Source organism: Triturus cristatus, chromosome 9 (assembly GCF_964204655.1).
Source record: "Triturus cristatus chromosome 9, aTriCri1.1, whole genome shotgun sequence".
In the NCBI taxonomy this organism is placed as follows: domain Eukaryota; kingdom Metazoa; phylum Chordata; class Amphibia; order Caudata; family Salamandridae; genus Triturus; species Triturus cristatus.
In genome coordinates, this window is record NC_140592.1 from 859,133,457 (window position 1) to 859,151,139 (window position 17,683).

Below are 17,683 nucleotides of genomic sequence, written 5' to 3' on the forward strand. Positions count from 1 at the left end.
ACGTTACAGTTAAGATCAGTGGTTGTGAATAATTGCTTATTTCTTTTAGGCAACCACATAAACCTGTATCCTCTCCAACTCTTGCTAGATGGATGAAGGAGCTGGTGAAAACATCAGGTGTTAAATTGTTTGGAGCTCATTCTGTGAGGGGTGCGTCTGCTTTAAAAGCTTTTATGCTGGGGGTGCATTGCAGGACATCTTAAGGGGTACTGATTTGTCAATTAATGCTGTTTTTCATAGATTTAATTTAAGCCTGTTAAAGCTGTATATTGTTTGTTAAAGGAGCTTTAAACTTGCAATAATGTTAGCCTCCGGTCTTGCCATAAAATGTAGATTTTCCCCAGTTGATGGACAGACAATCTGAATTTTATTAACAACACTGAGGCTAATATTATCCCTCCTGTGTTCCCAACCCTGCTTTCGTTTTAATTTATTTACCTTGTAGCTCATGGACTTCAATAAAGGAAGCAAATGGAAAAATCAGAATTAACAGATGACGTTGGTTTTATTCAGAGATCTTTGATTATTAAAATTCTCTCTTTGATTTAAAATATGGACTTGGTTATTTACTGACTTTTGTGGTAGGAAATGATAGGCACTGAATTGTATTGAGAGTATAGCTGAGTATTGAAGAGCAATGTCTAGCCTGCACTGAAGGCTACTGATGGCGTGGCACTGGCAGCTGTGTACACCTTGAGGTCCTAATGATGTTGAATTAGCTCTATCGAGTACCCAAAGACCACTTCTGTGCACACTTGAAAACACATGAAAAATAAAACCGTTATTTGATAGGGATGCAGGACATTGGGCTGTGTGGGTGAGGCACAGTACTTGTCGCTACTGTGTCCTGGGGCAGGTTGTAGTGACGAGCATGCTACTCGCCGAAAAGCTCATCAACGCCTTGTCAGGGGTAGTAAGTGCTATAGAAATACAATTGCAATTGCATTATGTTTGAGATTTGGGAATGTATTTGATAAATGTTATATTGCAGTAAGTTAAAAAGAAAGAAGATGGCTAGGGGATCTATCCTTTTATAATGTTGAAACTTTTGTTAGTATTCTATGTTATTTAAAGGGGCTGCTGTTAGTGTTGGCAATAAAGAAGATTGCAAATAATATTAGCCTCCAGGTCTTAAACAAAATACAGATTTTTGGCCATCTTAGCTGGGGAAAATACATTTTGTCTGCTGTTCCGAAATGTTTAACTTTCTAGGCTCTCCCATGGATTTGCACACCTGTTTTCTATCACCAACTGGAAGCAGGTTAAAAGCACAAAAAGTAAGAAAAATAGAGGAGTGTGGCTTGGCTCCAGCCAAGATGGCCACACACTGAACATGCTCTGAGGCGCCTAAAACTTTCAACCCTGCCATCCATTCTTAAATCCACACACATCTGACCTACAAACGAGCGCACAGATACCCCTGTGTTCTAGGCAAGCCCGGACATCTCTTTGGAGCCTAGATCTGCCTTGATGACCAAGCCTCAGATGATCGTGTGGCTGGGCTCATGCATTGCGATACAAGGCGTGTTTCCCATCGACCGCTCGGGGAGAGGAGGATCCACTGACCCTACTACTAGGTGGCAGGTGTGTAAATATTGAAGTGGAGCTTCAGCTGGACTTTAAAAGCCTAGTTCCCTCCCTGACTGATTCTGCCCGGATTGTCTGTCAGAGAGAAACAGAGTAGGCCCGTGCCTGGGTTTTGGGTGGGCCCTGGAACATACAGGCCGGTGGCGAACCTAGTCTTGTGGAGGCTTGTTGTGCCCGAAGGAATTGGCAGTTGAGGAGGTGGGAACTGGGCCCGGAGGGCCGACTGGCTACGTCAGAGCTGTACGCCACGCAAGTGTCGGGGTGTGGGCCCATGACTTGCAGACAATGAGGTGCGCCGAGGAATTGGGTGCTGCAACTCTGTGCTCGGAGTCCTGGGTGCAGCCAACTTTGAGAAAAGGGCACATGGGAGATGGGTGAGGACGTCTGAGTGACAAGATTGTGCTCTGTGCTGGTAGGATAGCATAGGTCAGTGGGACACACACCCACTAACTGGGGGGGCCAGTGTTTTTAACTCTGTCACCCTAACTTACTCCGAGCCTTGAATTGTCTGGGCACGGCTGCTTAACTAGCGAGACCCACAGGAAGACCGCAAACAAGACATGAGCTGCTGCCGTTCATTTTAAATTAAGCCACAATTGGGCCAAGAGGACTACAATTGAAGGGGGTAATAACGCAATCCCCACATTGAGTGAACCCCGTCTTGGGTCTGGGATTCCATGTTACATAGCTAATGGATACCGTTTTGGACACACCATATGTGTCTTTCTTTGAATACATTTAAGGCTGCCCTTTGGTCTATTTTAGTCCTGAGGAAGACCCCACACAGGGTCGAAATCTTGACGACATTACGCTATGTCCTATGTCAGCTATCCTTGGAATATGAAAGAAGATATAAGGATACACTGAACAAAACAGCTAGGCGTTTGATCTCTGCTCTGGCCTCCCGTACCACCGGGACCTGACTTTCTCAACTAGCCCTACATCTCTCACACAAGCAACACTCTGCACTTGACATCCTACATTAGTGTCCAGGAGAGATTGAACCCCCCCCCCCCACACACACACTTTTCCTTCTTCACAGAGTAGCCTCTCCAAGGCTATGGTGCACCTAAAGGACTGGCACAAATACAGTCCAATAAGATGGATACATTTGTAGTGACCAAACCATCTCTCAGTGTGGTGGGGCCTAAGGCCGAGGTTTTGGGGATGGTGGAGCCCTCCCTCAGAGCTATTATGGCAGCAATCTGTGTCCTCAAAAGTACTCTGCGACCTAAAATAAATGCTGTCACTGGCAATGTTGCTCTCCTAAGGCTGATATTCAGAAAATCTCAGAGAAAGTCACCGCTTCAGGATCACATATTAAACTGCCACAGTCTACGTCCAAAAAGTTGGGGGAACAAGTCAAATACTTAACAAAACAGACCGTTATGGTGGCGAAGCTCGAAAATCAAGAAGGCAGGGCACGCAGGAACAATATCAGAGTGGTCTGGGTCACAGAAGGGGCAGAGGGACCTCTTCCTCGAAGACCTAATTTCAACACCCTCCGTCCCGTCTCCGTCCCAAGCACCTCTCTAACTTTTTCTCCATTAAGTAGGCACATAGTACACCGATACCACTGCCTAAGCCGAAAGCTCCCCCACCGACTATCATTGCCCGGATTTCTAATCACTGAGATCGTGATGCTATTCTACATACTGCTCACTCACATAGTGACCTGGTGTACGAAAATGCCACAATACGATTTTTCTCAGACTCTACACTGCAAGTATAGCGTGAGCTCCGCAGCTTCGATGAAGTCAAGAAGGTGCTCCTCACCAAAGACATTAAATACATGATCTACTAAACGGCGCGGCTGAGAGTGGTGGCACAGGGTAAATTGTGATACTTCACCATGCCAGCCGAGGTGTGGGACCGGATTGAGGGCTGCCGTAGTCCTGTACGAAGGGCCCTCCAAGAGGCATGGAGAGGACGCCCCACTGGACACCAAACAGCAAGAAGACACTCTGCCCGTGCACACTCCGGAACAATTCACTGAAGGGGAATTAATTGACTGCGGACCTGAATTGCCCTGCAAGCGATGACACCCTGGTCACTAGAACCGGTGGTCGAGGGGCACAAACTGATTGAGTGGATTGGTGGTCGAGAAGGCTGGACCGGGGCGCCTCCGATATAGGCATGATCACTAGGGTGAGCATGGTGGTTGAGCCTTAGGATGAGAAGAAAAGATGATCTAGGATGCTTCATGTGATTCAGATGTTTAATAATTTAGATGTGATATGGGGTTAGTCACACTACGCACAGTCATTTAGTGTGTCTTGGCAGCGCTGGCTAACCCTTAACAGACTCTGTGCTAAAGTTCAGGCAACCGGTGCTCTGCAAGTTGGGTTGGTTGGCATTTTCAACCCAACTATGAAGGGTTGCTTGGTGAGGGACGTTAACATGTTTTTGCTCAGCGACATTTTGGAATGGGACTTGGATCGCTTAGAAGGGAGGGGGGGGTCATTCACCCGGTTACGCACTTGTTGGGACTGCCACACAACACGACACCTCATGGGGCCTCTTATTCACTCTGATTTGAAGGTCATGACATGGAATGTCAATGACCTAGGCAACAAAATTAAATGCGCCATTGTTTTGCAGCATATCCGCAGGCACGCCCCAGACTTAGTTTTCAAACAGGAAACACACTTGAAAGGTAACCACTCTAGGGCATTAGACCGATGTGGTTATTCCCTGGTTGCGCATGCAGGTTTCACCTTCAACTCCAGGCGCACGGGTATACTGATAAAATCCTTAGTACCTTACACACCAGGTCAAACCTGGAGTGATCCACTTGGTAGGTTTGTAGTGCACAGGCACATGGGAGGGACATATACTTAACCTTTGCTCAGTTTACGTGCCACCATGATTCCGTGTGGAAACCTTCCTGGCACTTAGCGAGCTGATGTTAGAGATGCCAGCTGGTTCGCTTATACTTAGGGGGACATGAATGCGACAGTGAACTCGAAGAGGGATAGAATGACCAATACACCGGAGGGCACTAAAAGCTATCCACTCCTAGCCTTTGTAGACGCAATGGTACTAGTAGATTTGTGGCACAAACACAATCCCACAGCACTACAGTTTACTTATCTTTTGGCTGTGCATAGTAGTCTCTCCCGCCTGGATCACATAATCTCACACCACACGTATGCTAGTCATTTCCGCAATGTGTCGCATTTGGCACACAGCATCTCTGATCACTCCCCAGTGGTGGTTTTGTTCTCGGGTCCCTTGGCATCTAAAAGACAGAAAATTCCAAGACAAAATATGGGAACGGACAGATCAATACTTTCTAGAGAACGAGGGTACAGTCATTTTGGCCAGCACCCTGTGGGAAATCTTCAAGGTAGTACTGCATGGCCATGCCCAGTCTCTGAGGCTTAAGAAAGAAACAGCTTATCAAGTGTGAGAAATCGCCTCTCTTGAGACCACGGTGCAGGGAGCAGGGGTGGGGAGGAGTGGCGGGGGCATCCGACCCTGACCAATGCCACAGATTCAAGTTATGACAGCAAAAGCTGAGGGACCTGGCAGAAAATAAAGCCCGACCACACGCGCTGGCCACACAGAGAGGCCTATTCGATATTGGCTAGAAGGGCAACAAGCTTAAAGCCTGGTTGGAGAGGAGAGCTAGGGGCAGGAACTGGGTAGTAGAAATCTGGGACTCTGCAGGTACATCACACACCATTGTGGATGCCATAGTGGAGGCATCATGTATTATGAACACACATAATCCTCCATGACGAATCAGTCTGGCGTAGAGTGTGCTGACATACTTAAAGGTCTATCCCTCTAGGTCCTATCAGCTGAAGATAGGGACACACTAGAGCAAAACCTGACGGTAGCAGAGGTGGAGGGGGCAATCCGCGAGTTGGAATCTGAGAAGGCGGCTGAGTCCAACGGACTACCAGTGGAACTTTAACAAGTGCATGGCTGATAAGGTGGCAAAATACATGCTGGCCATATTACAGGCAGCCTACCAATAGATCAGAGGTTGGCTACCATTGTAGTCATCTCTAAAAAAAAAAAAAAAAAAAAAAAATTAAGCCGCCTGCGGCTTGCAGCTCCTTCAGGCCTTTATCTCTCTTGAACCTGGAGGCTAAGGACTTGGCCAAAAGACTAAAGACCGTGAAAACCACGTTGGTTCAACTGGACTAGTCAGGCTTATGCTGCACTGAGGTACCAGTTTGAATTTGAGGGGTCTTTATGGGGTATGCAAGGATGACATTTGATAGTATTAAATGGACATATCTGCTTGCTGCCCATGCCAGATTAGGATTTGGCCCCCGGTTCCATAGTTGGATTAGACTCCTGTAACAGGGCCCTCTATCCCCAATAATATTTGCCCTGGCGCTAAAGCCAGTAGCTGCCTAGATTGGTCAAGACTCCCTCCTGAAGGGGATTTGTGGGGGAAGGGACTGGGAGGATTGGCTCTCTTAATGCTGACAATATCCTATTATACGCTACGCAACCTCACCTCACGGATAGAATACTCCCATATTTTTCAGCTTTTTGGGGATAATGCTGGGTATCAGATTAATTGGGATAAGTCCCTTATCTTCCCCTTTGCCTGGGGTAACCCGGCTCTATTGGCAGGATGCTTAGAGAGGATTTCAATATTTGGGCATTTATGTAACGCAGAGTGCTGAGGAGTTTTTGGAGATGAACGAGTTTCCACAACTGGAACACCTCTGCAATGATGTTGCTCAATTGCGTACGCTCCTGGTGTCCTGGATGGGACAGGCCGTGCTCTCCAAAATGATTCCCCCCAAATGCTGTATGTCCTCCAAAATACCCCCATACAGCGTGCCGCCCGAATACTTTCCTAAGGTCGATAGCAAACTGCGCAAGTTCTTATGGGATGGGGGTAGTTTACGTATGTCCCTCTGTAAGGTACAACGAGGGGTATATGAGGGTGGGCTGGCAGTCCCCAACATACTTGCTTACTACTCGGCAGCCCAGTTGACTGTGATCAACGACTGGGTGTTCATGGATATGGAGGGCTACTATATATCCAGAAACTGAAGAAATCATTGCTGACTCAGATGGTGGTGAGAGTGTGGAGAGAGGCCACCATGTTTTGGGATGGAAGGGCAAACTTACCGGCAGAACTCCACTCGATTTGCTGAGAGAAGTCTGGAACCTGAAGGGTTTTCATAAATGGGAGCTGCTAAGTATTGAGACCCTAGGAGACGTTTGGAGAGAGGATGTGCTGCTGACATTCAAGGACCTAAAGATGGAATACGAGATGGGGGAATCGGAACAACATAGGCACTTAGTTAGGTCACACAATGCAATGTCATGTACTGGAGGAAGAACAGTTGCCAAAGTCGACCCCATTAGAGGGCTGACTGCTGTTCGACCCTATGCCGGACAAAGTGATCTCCCTGACCTATAGAAAATGAATGACCAATTCACCAGACCCCTTCAAGTCCCTGCGAGAGGGATGGGAGGGTGAAATAGGGCTTATCGAATATGACAACTCGGTGGAGGCACTACAGAGTCGTAGGAAAGTTGCAATACAAGCTCGCTTTCGGTTAATACAAATTGAGGATAGTCCACAGATCATATTTCTCCAGATCACTTTTACACCGCGTGGAGCATTGCGACACAGCCCTGTGTGCTAGGGGATGTGGTATGGTGAGCTCCTTTTTTCATATCCTCTGGGACTGCCCCATAATCCAGCAATACTGGAAGGCAGTGGTCCATGTTATGGCCCAAGTCACAGGTCTCACGTTTCCACTAAAGGCTAGGTGGCATGTGTCATACATAACTGGTGTTGAAGTATGGCCCAAATATCGAAAGATCTGGCTAAAGTTAGTGGCCGGGTTGGCGAAGAGAAATATCACAAAGGCATGGGGAATGAGTAGACCCCCCAAGTGTGCGGGACTGGGAGGTTGATCTAAATTGATGCCAGCGGGCAGAACAGGTGGTCTACCAAAGTCGGGGTTGTCTAAGAAAATCCGAAAAGGTTTGGAAACAATGGTGCAACTATAGTGGACTGTGAAAGGTTACTATGGGGTGGGTGGGGTGTTCTGGCAGACTAGGTGTGGTATCAATGATGATAGTATTTACACTAAGTCAGCATTTCAAAACTATGATGTATACTGTTGGTTGATATTAACAGTTATTGTAATGCCATTATGCCTCTTCTCTGTACTTTAAATTGTATGTACAAGATTGCATCTACTTTTGTACACTGAGAAAAAAAAAAAAAGTGCCAGAACAGAAGTAAAACTTTTTTTTTTTTATTCATGTCTGCTTGTTCCTGAAAGCTAGGAAGATAGGGATTTTAGCATAGCAAATCTTTTGTTGATACCATTTTTAGGAGAAAAAAACACTATTACAATTTGTTTTGGACCACTTTTTTTCACCCCAAAAAACCTAAAGCATAGCTATATTGTCTATTTTCTTAGTACCCTCATGGGGAATCCACAAACCCTTGGTACCTTTAGAATCCCCATGAGGTTGGGGGTCGAAAAAGGACGCAAATTTGGAATGGATACCTAGGCCTAAGCAACAAGTACGAAGTACTCAAAATGGTCAGAAAAAGGGCTCTGCACTGGGGTGAAAAAGGCTCAGTGTTGAGGTGTTAATTCCCACTGGTGATACCTGAAACTAAAACACTGGTATCCTAAACCAATATTTTTTATTCAGGTGCTTTCCAAATTTCATGAATGTCCTGCGTCCAGTTTATTGCCATGTGGGTACCTGAAACATGCAAAAATGTGTACATATCTTATATGCACATGCTCAGTAGGCACATGGGAACACTAATGTAGGTCAAACGTGGTCTCGTATGTGTTCTGCCTGAGGGAAAAGAGAAGAGAACTACCATATTTTGAAAAACAAAGCGATAACATTTTGTCAATCATTTGTTAGCATCTTCTCCCAGCCAATCAATTGCTAGGAGTGAGGTTTGGCACACAGCAAAAAACAAAACATAGGATGTGTAGATGTTAAAAATATATAATTGTAGTAGGTTTCCAAAAAATAAGCACCAGCAGTGTAATCCCCAAGGTTTCACAAGTGTATCGTATTGAAAATCATAAGCAATCCTATGCTCTACTTTTCATGGCCCCTCTGCCTAGAAGCCACAATTAACCAACATACACTACAACAATTTGAGAAGTAGCGTTTACTATATTATTTTGTTTTTAGCCACAATTCAGGCAGTCCAGTGTTTAGGAACATAATAATGAACAAGAATAAGATGCAATTGTCAGGAGACTTGAGAATGCGTTTAGTATCCGATTTGTATCCATTTTTAAACACATGAGTTTTTTTTCCAGTCAGCCAACGTGTTCCATCTGGATTGTGCATTCCAAACTTGTGAGAGTTCTAAGTCGCATGAAGTTTAAACTCTTTCAGTGTCTTCATAAGGATCAAATCCCCTTTCGTGTGGTAAAATACCCCCTAAATCATCTTCATCCTTCGTGTGTCAGGGCTCAAATGTCACAGGAAAGGATATTTCATAAACTCCCTGCGAGCAAAAGTCCGGTATTGCAAACCAACATTTCGCATTAAGATACTTTCCAAATTTCATGAATGTACTGCGCCTAGTTTGCGAGTGGGGACCCCAAAAGATAACACATGCATATCTAGTATGATATGTGAGGAGAGCCAGAAGGACAAAGTTTGGGCTCAGGCAGTTGCAGTGATCGGTTCCCGCCGAGAGAGACTAAAAGGAGTTAACATGTTCTGGAAGCCCTGTTTTGAAGTGGCGAGTTCTGGGTTTTATTTTCCAACCCCGCGTTGAACAATACTTTTAGGTTTAATGACTTTTGTACGAACTGCTTGTTGTGCAAATCCCTATATCATCAATCCCAATTTGTTAATTAACTTGCCCCGTCTACTGCTTCTACTTGTTTCACAGGCATTGAATGTTTATACCCAACACTGAGTTCTAAGTACAGGAATTCTAGCACGTGCTCAGATATTAAATGCACCACCACACCTTTGAAAATTGGCTTGTAAGTTTGTATAATGATTAGTGTTGTGTTCCGGATAACATTGTAATAATTGAAAAGAAACCGTTGTCTTAAAGTGATTCCTGTTTTTTTATAGTTGCTTCAAGAATGTGAAATTGAAGATTTAATGGAATTGGCTCTTCCACTTCTGGCAAAGCTTGTAACAGTATATGAGTTTCTCATCATGAAGGTAAGCATGGTAGTGTGCGTATAGTGTAAAGTTGTCAAATTGCCCCTTTTATTTTATAAACTTTTTCAACACTCTTAGCACATCTTACAAGAATACCTGTTTTAATGATAAAGTTTAAAATCATTATTCGTTGTAAAAAGTGATAACACTTTAGCTCTTAGTAGGCAATTGCTAATTTTGAGTCCTACTCCATCCACTGGAGTCAATGGTGCTTATAACAAACGTTGTCAGTGAGCAGGATGACAGAGTTGATCAATTCTGTATTCAATGACACCAATTTGTGTATTCAGTCCTACTCTGTTATTATTGGCTACCACAGAGCCACGTGCTAATTGTAATGTAGATGAGAAAGCAAAGGTCTGTCAATGTATACATACTATTTGGTGATCTCAGGCGTGTCAGACATCTAGGGCAGAATAGTGGACCCAGGATAACACCTCATTGTAGCTTGTGCCATTGCGATCCTTTGCCCATCAATTTATGAAAATCAACTGTTACATATATGTTTGTACTATATCCAATGAGTGAAAGAAACATCTGTTAATTTCTGCCACAGTGCTATTCTAGGTCTGGCTAAAATGAGCATTAGGTCTAGAAGTTTCTTAAGTGCCTGGGGACTATGATGGCCTGCACTTTGAAGCTTCTGAGTGTGTGCGAGGTCGGCAGTGGTTCTCTGGCTTACACAGAAAGTGTACTTCTGTGCAGAAACCACTGGAGCAGCTGGGGCAAACCCTCTGCACCTCTCTCACAGAACAGCATGCAGGAGCCAGTAAGGGTGGCACCAGTGAATGCTGCACAGTGGAGTTCTGATGGCAAAACTGCGGACATCCTGTGTCTTGCGGCTGTTAAAAGGGCACAAAATCCTCACCCAACGAGCTGGCATGCTTCATCATCAGGAGTGCTCCTTCTCCCTTTGCAAGCAAAAACTAATCTTTGCGAAGGGGTTTCCATTGAAAGTAGCACTTAGTGGAAATCCTTTTGCGTGTGGCTTAATTGTTCCTTGCCATTGAATGCTAGAATGTTGGACCCCAATGTAAATAGTATGAAAATACCTGAAGGTGAACAGTGGAATTTATTTTTTTCTCCACAGTAAGGTTAAAACATGAAAAACTGAAAGGACAGTAAGGGTGTCTGTCTTTCCTCATGCCCTGAAGTCGCCATGTATTTGCCAACTTTCTCATGCCCCATGTGGGGCCAGTGAAATTCATCGGGGTGGAGACTGTTCTTCCTACATTAGGCCTAGACCTAGAATGTGCATGCATTTGATGGTGCACACAAACTAATGTTAAAAACAAGACATAAGAAAAGTTATACTGAGCCAAAAGGTATTAATGAATCTGCAACGAAAAGACAGCATAACACATGTTATGGCATTTGCACCTCCATGGTTCGTTTTCAAGTAAATACTTACAAATGGCTCATATCCCCCCGGCAAACCAAGGTGCGTGTGTGTATTGCAGGCACACAAAGTCACACAACACAACACTTGCACGATAGAAGTGTGGTGAGTCAACAATGAAAAGAGGTTACCTAAATTTTAATAAAATGCACCCCATAAACGAGGGAGAGTAGGTAACCCTCTGCATCATACACTTTGGAATGAGGAAGCGGTGTGGTCACTTTCAGTTGTTCAAAACGCAGCTCTGTATTTCAAGTGAGGAAGAAAAGGTGCCTACTACTCGATTAAGCACTACCTTGCCATTGCACCTAATGTGGAGGCTCCCACTTCTGTAATTTAAATGGGTGTCTAAGCAGAATGTTAATAATCATGGCTCTTCCAAGATTGGCCCATCATGCTGTATCTCACAGAAACTTAAACCTGACCAGTGCGACTAGCCTGTGTGTAAATAGGCATAGTGGTTGGGGTATTTTCCATTAATGGCAGTCTTTTATGGAATGTGTGGGCCCTGAATAATATAACTGTCCCACCATTTCCATGCACATTCTAGGTCTAGGCCCTATGGAGGAAGAGTGGGTTAGTGGGCTCCCATCTGGCACCCCACCCTGATGAATGCAGTTGACCCCTTATGGACCATGAGTAATAATCAGAAACATTCTGACTTATGGAAATATGATTCAATGGACACTCTTAAAGTTTTTTCACCTTTCCATGTTTTTTCACCTTTTCATGCTTTTAACCTTACTGTAGGGAACAAAAAGAAATTCCTTAGATCACCTTTAAGTATTTGTTATCCATTTATATTCGAGACCACCCCTATAGCATTTAACAACAAGCAACAAGGTACAAGATTGGACTTCTCTCAGAAAAAGGTTTTACTGCAGCCTGGACCAGCAAAACCTTTGAGTAAAGTAAAAACACCAAACTGAGAAACAGTTTACAGCCGAAATAGAGTGAAAACTCCAAAGCATGGTGTTTAGGAATCATTCTCACATGTAGCCGAATGAAAGAACAGTAGCGCTGAAGCAACTACTATGACAAAATATGATGGTATATGAAGCAAGCTGGCTCTTTGGAGGAGTGCCAAATTTCAGCACTCCATAAGTACTGCCTATATTGTTGCATTTATTTCTTTATTGCTTTAATGGGCTATTGTCAATAAAGAAACTCTGGAGTCTAGCTATTTTTTTCCATTTTTGGGTAAGATAATTTAACTTTTCATATACATGGTTATGTTTCTTTTGCACGTTTCATCATGTTCTGTATTTTGGAGTGCTGCACTGTTAGGGGACTCCTCTACCAGATGATGTTCATGCATAAGCTGTTAGCATAAGGGGAATATTGGACTTCTTTCAGTGCTTTTCTCTGGATGTGTTTTGCATTTAAACAATGTTTGGGCAATAACTATTGTCATGATAATCGTTCCCCTCACCCATGCTTTCCCATACAAACTGAAATTTGTGGAGCTTTGTAATCTTTCCACGCGTCGGCCTGAGACCTAGGTGCAAGTATCAGTTACTTGAGTTGATGTAGTGATGTTTACAGTCCTTGCTTTACAGCTCCCGTCCTTTCAGACCTCTGTTCTATGCCATGCTCCTGGAGCCAGGCATCCAACTGAGGATAGTTATGTGTTTCTTGTAAAGGGCAATGGTGGGTCAACTCACTTCCCTTATAGGTAGGGGTGGTCCCATGACATTGGGGGTAAGGTGTGTGGGACAAGCCTGGATCATACAATCCTCCATTGTTTGTAACCTGTTTTTAAAATCCTAGTAGGTTACAGTAGGTTTACAGTATATTTATTGTGGTGTAATAAACATGTGAATACCGAGATAAGTGTTAGACGGCTGTTCATTCTTTTAAAAACCGCTAGTAGCCGTGTGAATTGTGCTTTTATCTCTTTCTTTATTTTTTGTAAGGTGGAAAAAGGTCATCCAGCAAAACCTTTTTTCCCAGATGTGTACAGAGAATTTGAAAAGTTACATGAAATGATGCAGAACATGGCTCAAGATCATTTCAACAATGTTTCATATTTGACTATCCAGCAAACATTAGAAGTAAAAAACCCAAAGGTAAGAATAGGCTTTTTATGTACTGCTACTCCACACTCCTAGAATTTCCTGTGAATTTAACTGTGTGATATTAAACTTACTTTACGCATTACATATTCAAGACTGATGTAACTAATTTGTTTAATTTTTTTTCATATGGTTAAGAGTAATAGTATGCATAACATTTTCTTTTAACATAACCATACTGCTGCCTGCATATAGTCTGAGTGTAAGCTGTTTGTTAAGGATTTGGTTATCATTTTCTTCTATCTGATAATATAGGTCAGTTCTTTTGGTAAGAACAGGTGCCTGCTCTGAAGGAAGACATTAAACCAAATTCCATCAAAAAGACAGCACCTACAGTAATTCCTTTGGGAATATAGTCGCCACAAATTCAGAACTTTGTCAGCTGGTGGAAATTGCACAATAACGTCTGCCAGACCTGCAACCGTTTTCACTGATCTGAATGTACAGCTGCTACAAGAAGCAGTGTTGCCATTTTGAGGGCATAAGAAGCACTGTTCTATCGGCAGGTTTCCAGGTGAAATGCTGTGTAAGAAATATCAAAAAGCTTCTGAAAGCAATCCTCCTCCCATGGGCAATCCAGTCCTCCAATTGCTGGTCCATGAGAACGTACTGTGCTTTTAGGACTGGAAGTATGCCTCTTGACTTCTGGTACTTTTATAATGGCTGCACGTTTTGACAGAAATTCCTGAGGCGAAAACTGTATTTCTGTTAGCCAAACTTTAAACTGAGCCTTATCAGAACAGCTCAGCTCCGTCTTTGTGGTTTAGGAAACACCAGTGCTTAATGTGTAAAAGAATAGGTACTGGGGCCCAAAGTTTTTCTCAGTAGCCAGTACTATTGAATGTTGGGTGAATGTTGGGAGTGCCGTATACTAAGACTGTGTAGTCCTCATTCCAATTCAAGCCTCTTAAATTCACCACCAGACATGCCCTACCCCTCTATCTCACTCTTGCAAGTTCATTTTTAAACCCTGCTTTTTTCCATTGGCATTCTTTTCCTATCTTTCTAGTTTCCTTCTGTTTTTTCCTCTCTCTTGTTGTGGCCAAAGACTGATAAGGAAAAAATAGGTGTTAGTTCCCAAAATTGAGTGCCAGTGGGTCCAACCTGTAACCAGTGGTTCAAATTAAGCTCTGGGAGGCATGCACAGCAGAATTATTGACAGTCTAGCCTAGTGAGCTAAGTACTTATATTAGCTCTCTACATGTGACAGATTTAAATGTGCTTCAAGGTCTTTCATTAGCAGAAGGTATGTAGAAATTGTTGAGTTTGCTGCTTTTTCACACATCGCCACCACCTGTCCTTACAGAAGAATTCAAAAGGAGAGTAGCTCCACATGGTGGAAGCGCACACTCTTAACAAAACAAAAATAATGGTTACCATGGAAGTTAGTCACAGCTCAGTACCTGGTATGTGGCCGCCCAAATTTGCCCCACCTCTGTACATACAGAATAGTTTTGGGGAATGGTGGCACAAACAAAAAAATGATGGTTGGATAGGGGTAAACTGAGATGATGGTCTGCGGGGGGGAGGGTCCGCAGCCCCCCCCTGCAATGTTGTAAAATAAAGCCCCCAGGAGGTGGCGGTCCCCGGGGCGCGGGGAATCCGAGAGTTCCCTCATTTATAAAAAAAAAAGAGCCCTGATGAGGTGGTGGTCCCCTGGGCAATATTAAGCTCCAGGAGGTAAGGCCCGGGCTCACCCATCCCTTATTTAAAAAAAAAAAAATGCCCCCGGGACCTGGCCCAGCCGAGGACCAATAATTAGCGAAGGTCGGGAGTCTGTGCTTTTTTTTCTTCCGCAGGATCCATGGATCCCACCAGAAAAAATGATAGCACCCCAATTGAAAAGGTTTTGCTGGTCACAAAAAGGAGAAAATATAAAGGGAGATAACTGTTTTCTAGTTGCAATATAAATCATGTGTTACAATATAAATCATGTGTTGAAGGTACCATGCACCTTTTAGCAATTGAGGTGTGTTCTAAGGTGATTTTACTCTGTGAAAAAGCTTTCTGCTGGGATGTCATTAATCAAGTTTGAGAGAAAACTGTTTTCTCATGATTTTCCCACAGAGTTTATGGAAGATGCTCCAGAAGCTAAAATGAGAGCATATTTTCTGCAAATTCACACTATCTTTCTCCGCCATATGAAAATGAAGTCTGACATTCTCAGTAAATTATGTACTTCCAACAGGAGCAGCCTGTTAGTTGATTCCCTTGTATTCTACTGCAGCCTCCCAGAGTGTTGTAAAGAACAACTAGAGTGCTTACAGTGTTACTTACGACAAACGTATGGCACCCTTGAAGCCATGTTGGTTGAATCAAGCTGGTAAAACTTAAAACCTTTAATTTAGAAAGGAATAAAATGAGGGGGTTCAGTTTGTCATAGAAATTATGGTTTGTGCTGTAGAAAGAAAAATTAGGACAGATTTTAAATGAGTTCTCAAATATCATTCCTCTTCTACTTCATTAAAACATTCTAACATTCAGACTGAAACATGCACTTTCAACACCAGCAGCAGAATGCCAGTTAAGTCCCTGGTAATCAGCAGCTTTACTACTGTTTTCGATTGAGTAACTAGAGTGATAACAGTCTGAATTTATGCTAAAAGTGTGGCACATCTGAACGCCATCTTGATGGAATCCAAGTGGAAAATGTAAAGCTTTTTCTACTGAGGATACTGCAGTAAATAAGGAAATTAGAGAGCTTCATAACAAATAAGTCTGCCAAGATGGCCATCGGAGAAAAAGAGCCCAAATATAGGACAAATATCACCCAAATGTAGCCTAATGACAGAAGTGTGCAAAACACTTCAGTTTTTTGTTTTATTCCAGTTTTATTTAGCGCAGACTTGACCCAAAGGTATTTGAGAGCTTTACGTGAGCATCCGTTACATTACACAAGGACTAATTCATTTTGGTTTTATGCATGGGGAGATTAAGTTGTTTGCCCAGAATCCCAGGATGTCGAGCGGACGCTGAAACTCGAATCTGGTTGCCCAGTGGCAATGTCTGCAGTTCTGGCTGTAACACCACAGCTTCTCCATTAGGTGTAACATATAATCAAGTGATCCACTGGATAAAAAAACATAAATACAAATTCTTTAGGAGTGCTTTTTCACTGTTTGAGAACTCAGAAAATATGTCCTCATTTTAGTTGTTTGGAGCACTAACCATAATTTCTATGGGAATAAGACCTTCTCATGGAGGAGGGTGCAGAGGCAACAAGTTGACCACCCAGGGCAGGCGGGAGGAGCAGTGGCAGCACAACAGTCCATGGAGGGCAGGGGAAAGGGTGGCAGGGGCAACAAATCCTTGAAGTACAGGCAGGCTGTGGCAATATAAAAGACCATTGAGGGGAGAAGGACGAGGCAGTGGCAGTACAACCATACATCCCAATAGACCCGATTCAGGCAGGAGACTCCCTACGTTTTGGCTTGATTTTGAGTCCCCTGCCAAAAATCTCCTCTTTTTCAATGCACATCAATGGGGTAAATAAATCCCCCAGGTATTTTTTCTTTTCAAAATCTCGCCCTTACCAAGTTAAAAATGTTGGAAAGTAAGGTACATTGGATCACTTAGGGCAGGAGGAATAGGGGAGGGGACATGGATTCGGATAGCAGAGGGCTGGAGGGAGATGGGCAGGGGAACCAAACTGACCTTACAGGGCAGGTGTCAGGGTTGGAGCGGCACAATGCATCACACAGGGCAAGGAGGACAGCAGTGCAGCACAACAGACCATGGAAAGCAATAGGGAAGGCACAGTGCCATGCTATGCACATGGACAACAGAGAGCAGAGGGGAAAAAAGGCATGGGCAGCTAGCTGACCAGACCAGAGAGACAGTTAAAGCATAACGGACCATGAAGGGCAGAAGGTAGAGGGCAGGGGCAAAACAATTGACCAGGCAATGCAGGAGGGAGGGGATAGGGATCTGCAAATGGAAAACAGAGGGCAGAGAGGCAAGGCAGGAGCAGCAAGTAGACCATGGAGGGCAGGCAGGATGGGAACTGGAAGCCCAGCACACCATGGACGGCAACAGTGATACTATAATGGCATACACAATGATAACAGAGGGAAGGTGGAAGGGGGTCAGTGGGCAGCAAGCTGACCACACAGGGCAGGTGGGAGGGAGGTGGCAGCACAGAAGATCATGCATGGCAAGTGGGAGGGTTGGTGGCAGCACAACGCCCATGGTGTGCAAGATGGAAGGGGCAGGGGAATTCACAAAGGACCATGGAGGACAGAAGGGAGGGGTAGGGGCTGGACACGGACAAAAGAAGGATGGTGAAGGGGCTTCACAACAGACCACGCAGGGCAGGCAGGAGGAGCAGTTGCAGCACAACAGAGCATGGAGGGTAGAAGGGCATGGCAGCAAAATGGACCATGGAGGACTGGAGGGAGGGGATAGTGGCATGGTAATTGGACAGGCATGGCAGAGTTGGCAGGGACTGGCGGCAGCCATCTGA

General features: G+C 44.2%; 1 protein-coding gene across 3 annotated transcripts in view; it reads left to right on the forward strand.

Moving 5' to 3' along the window:
* ZNF839 (zinc finger protein 839) overlaps positions 1–17,683 on the forward strand; it is a 188,160-nt gene that overhangs the window by 81,982 nt on the left and 88,495 nt on the right. For all 3 annotated transcript variants that reach the window (XM_085626338.1, XM_085626340.1, XM_085626339.1), the window contains 2 exons: positions 9,655–9,747; positions 13,063–13,215. In XM_085626338.1, the coding sequence (XP_085482464.1) occupies positions 9,655–9,747; positions 13,063–13,215 (246 nt within the window). The remainder of the gene's footprint in view (positions 1–9,654; positions 9,748–13,062; positions 13,216–17,683) is intronic.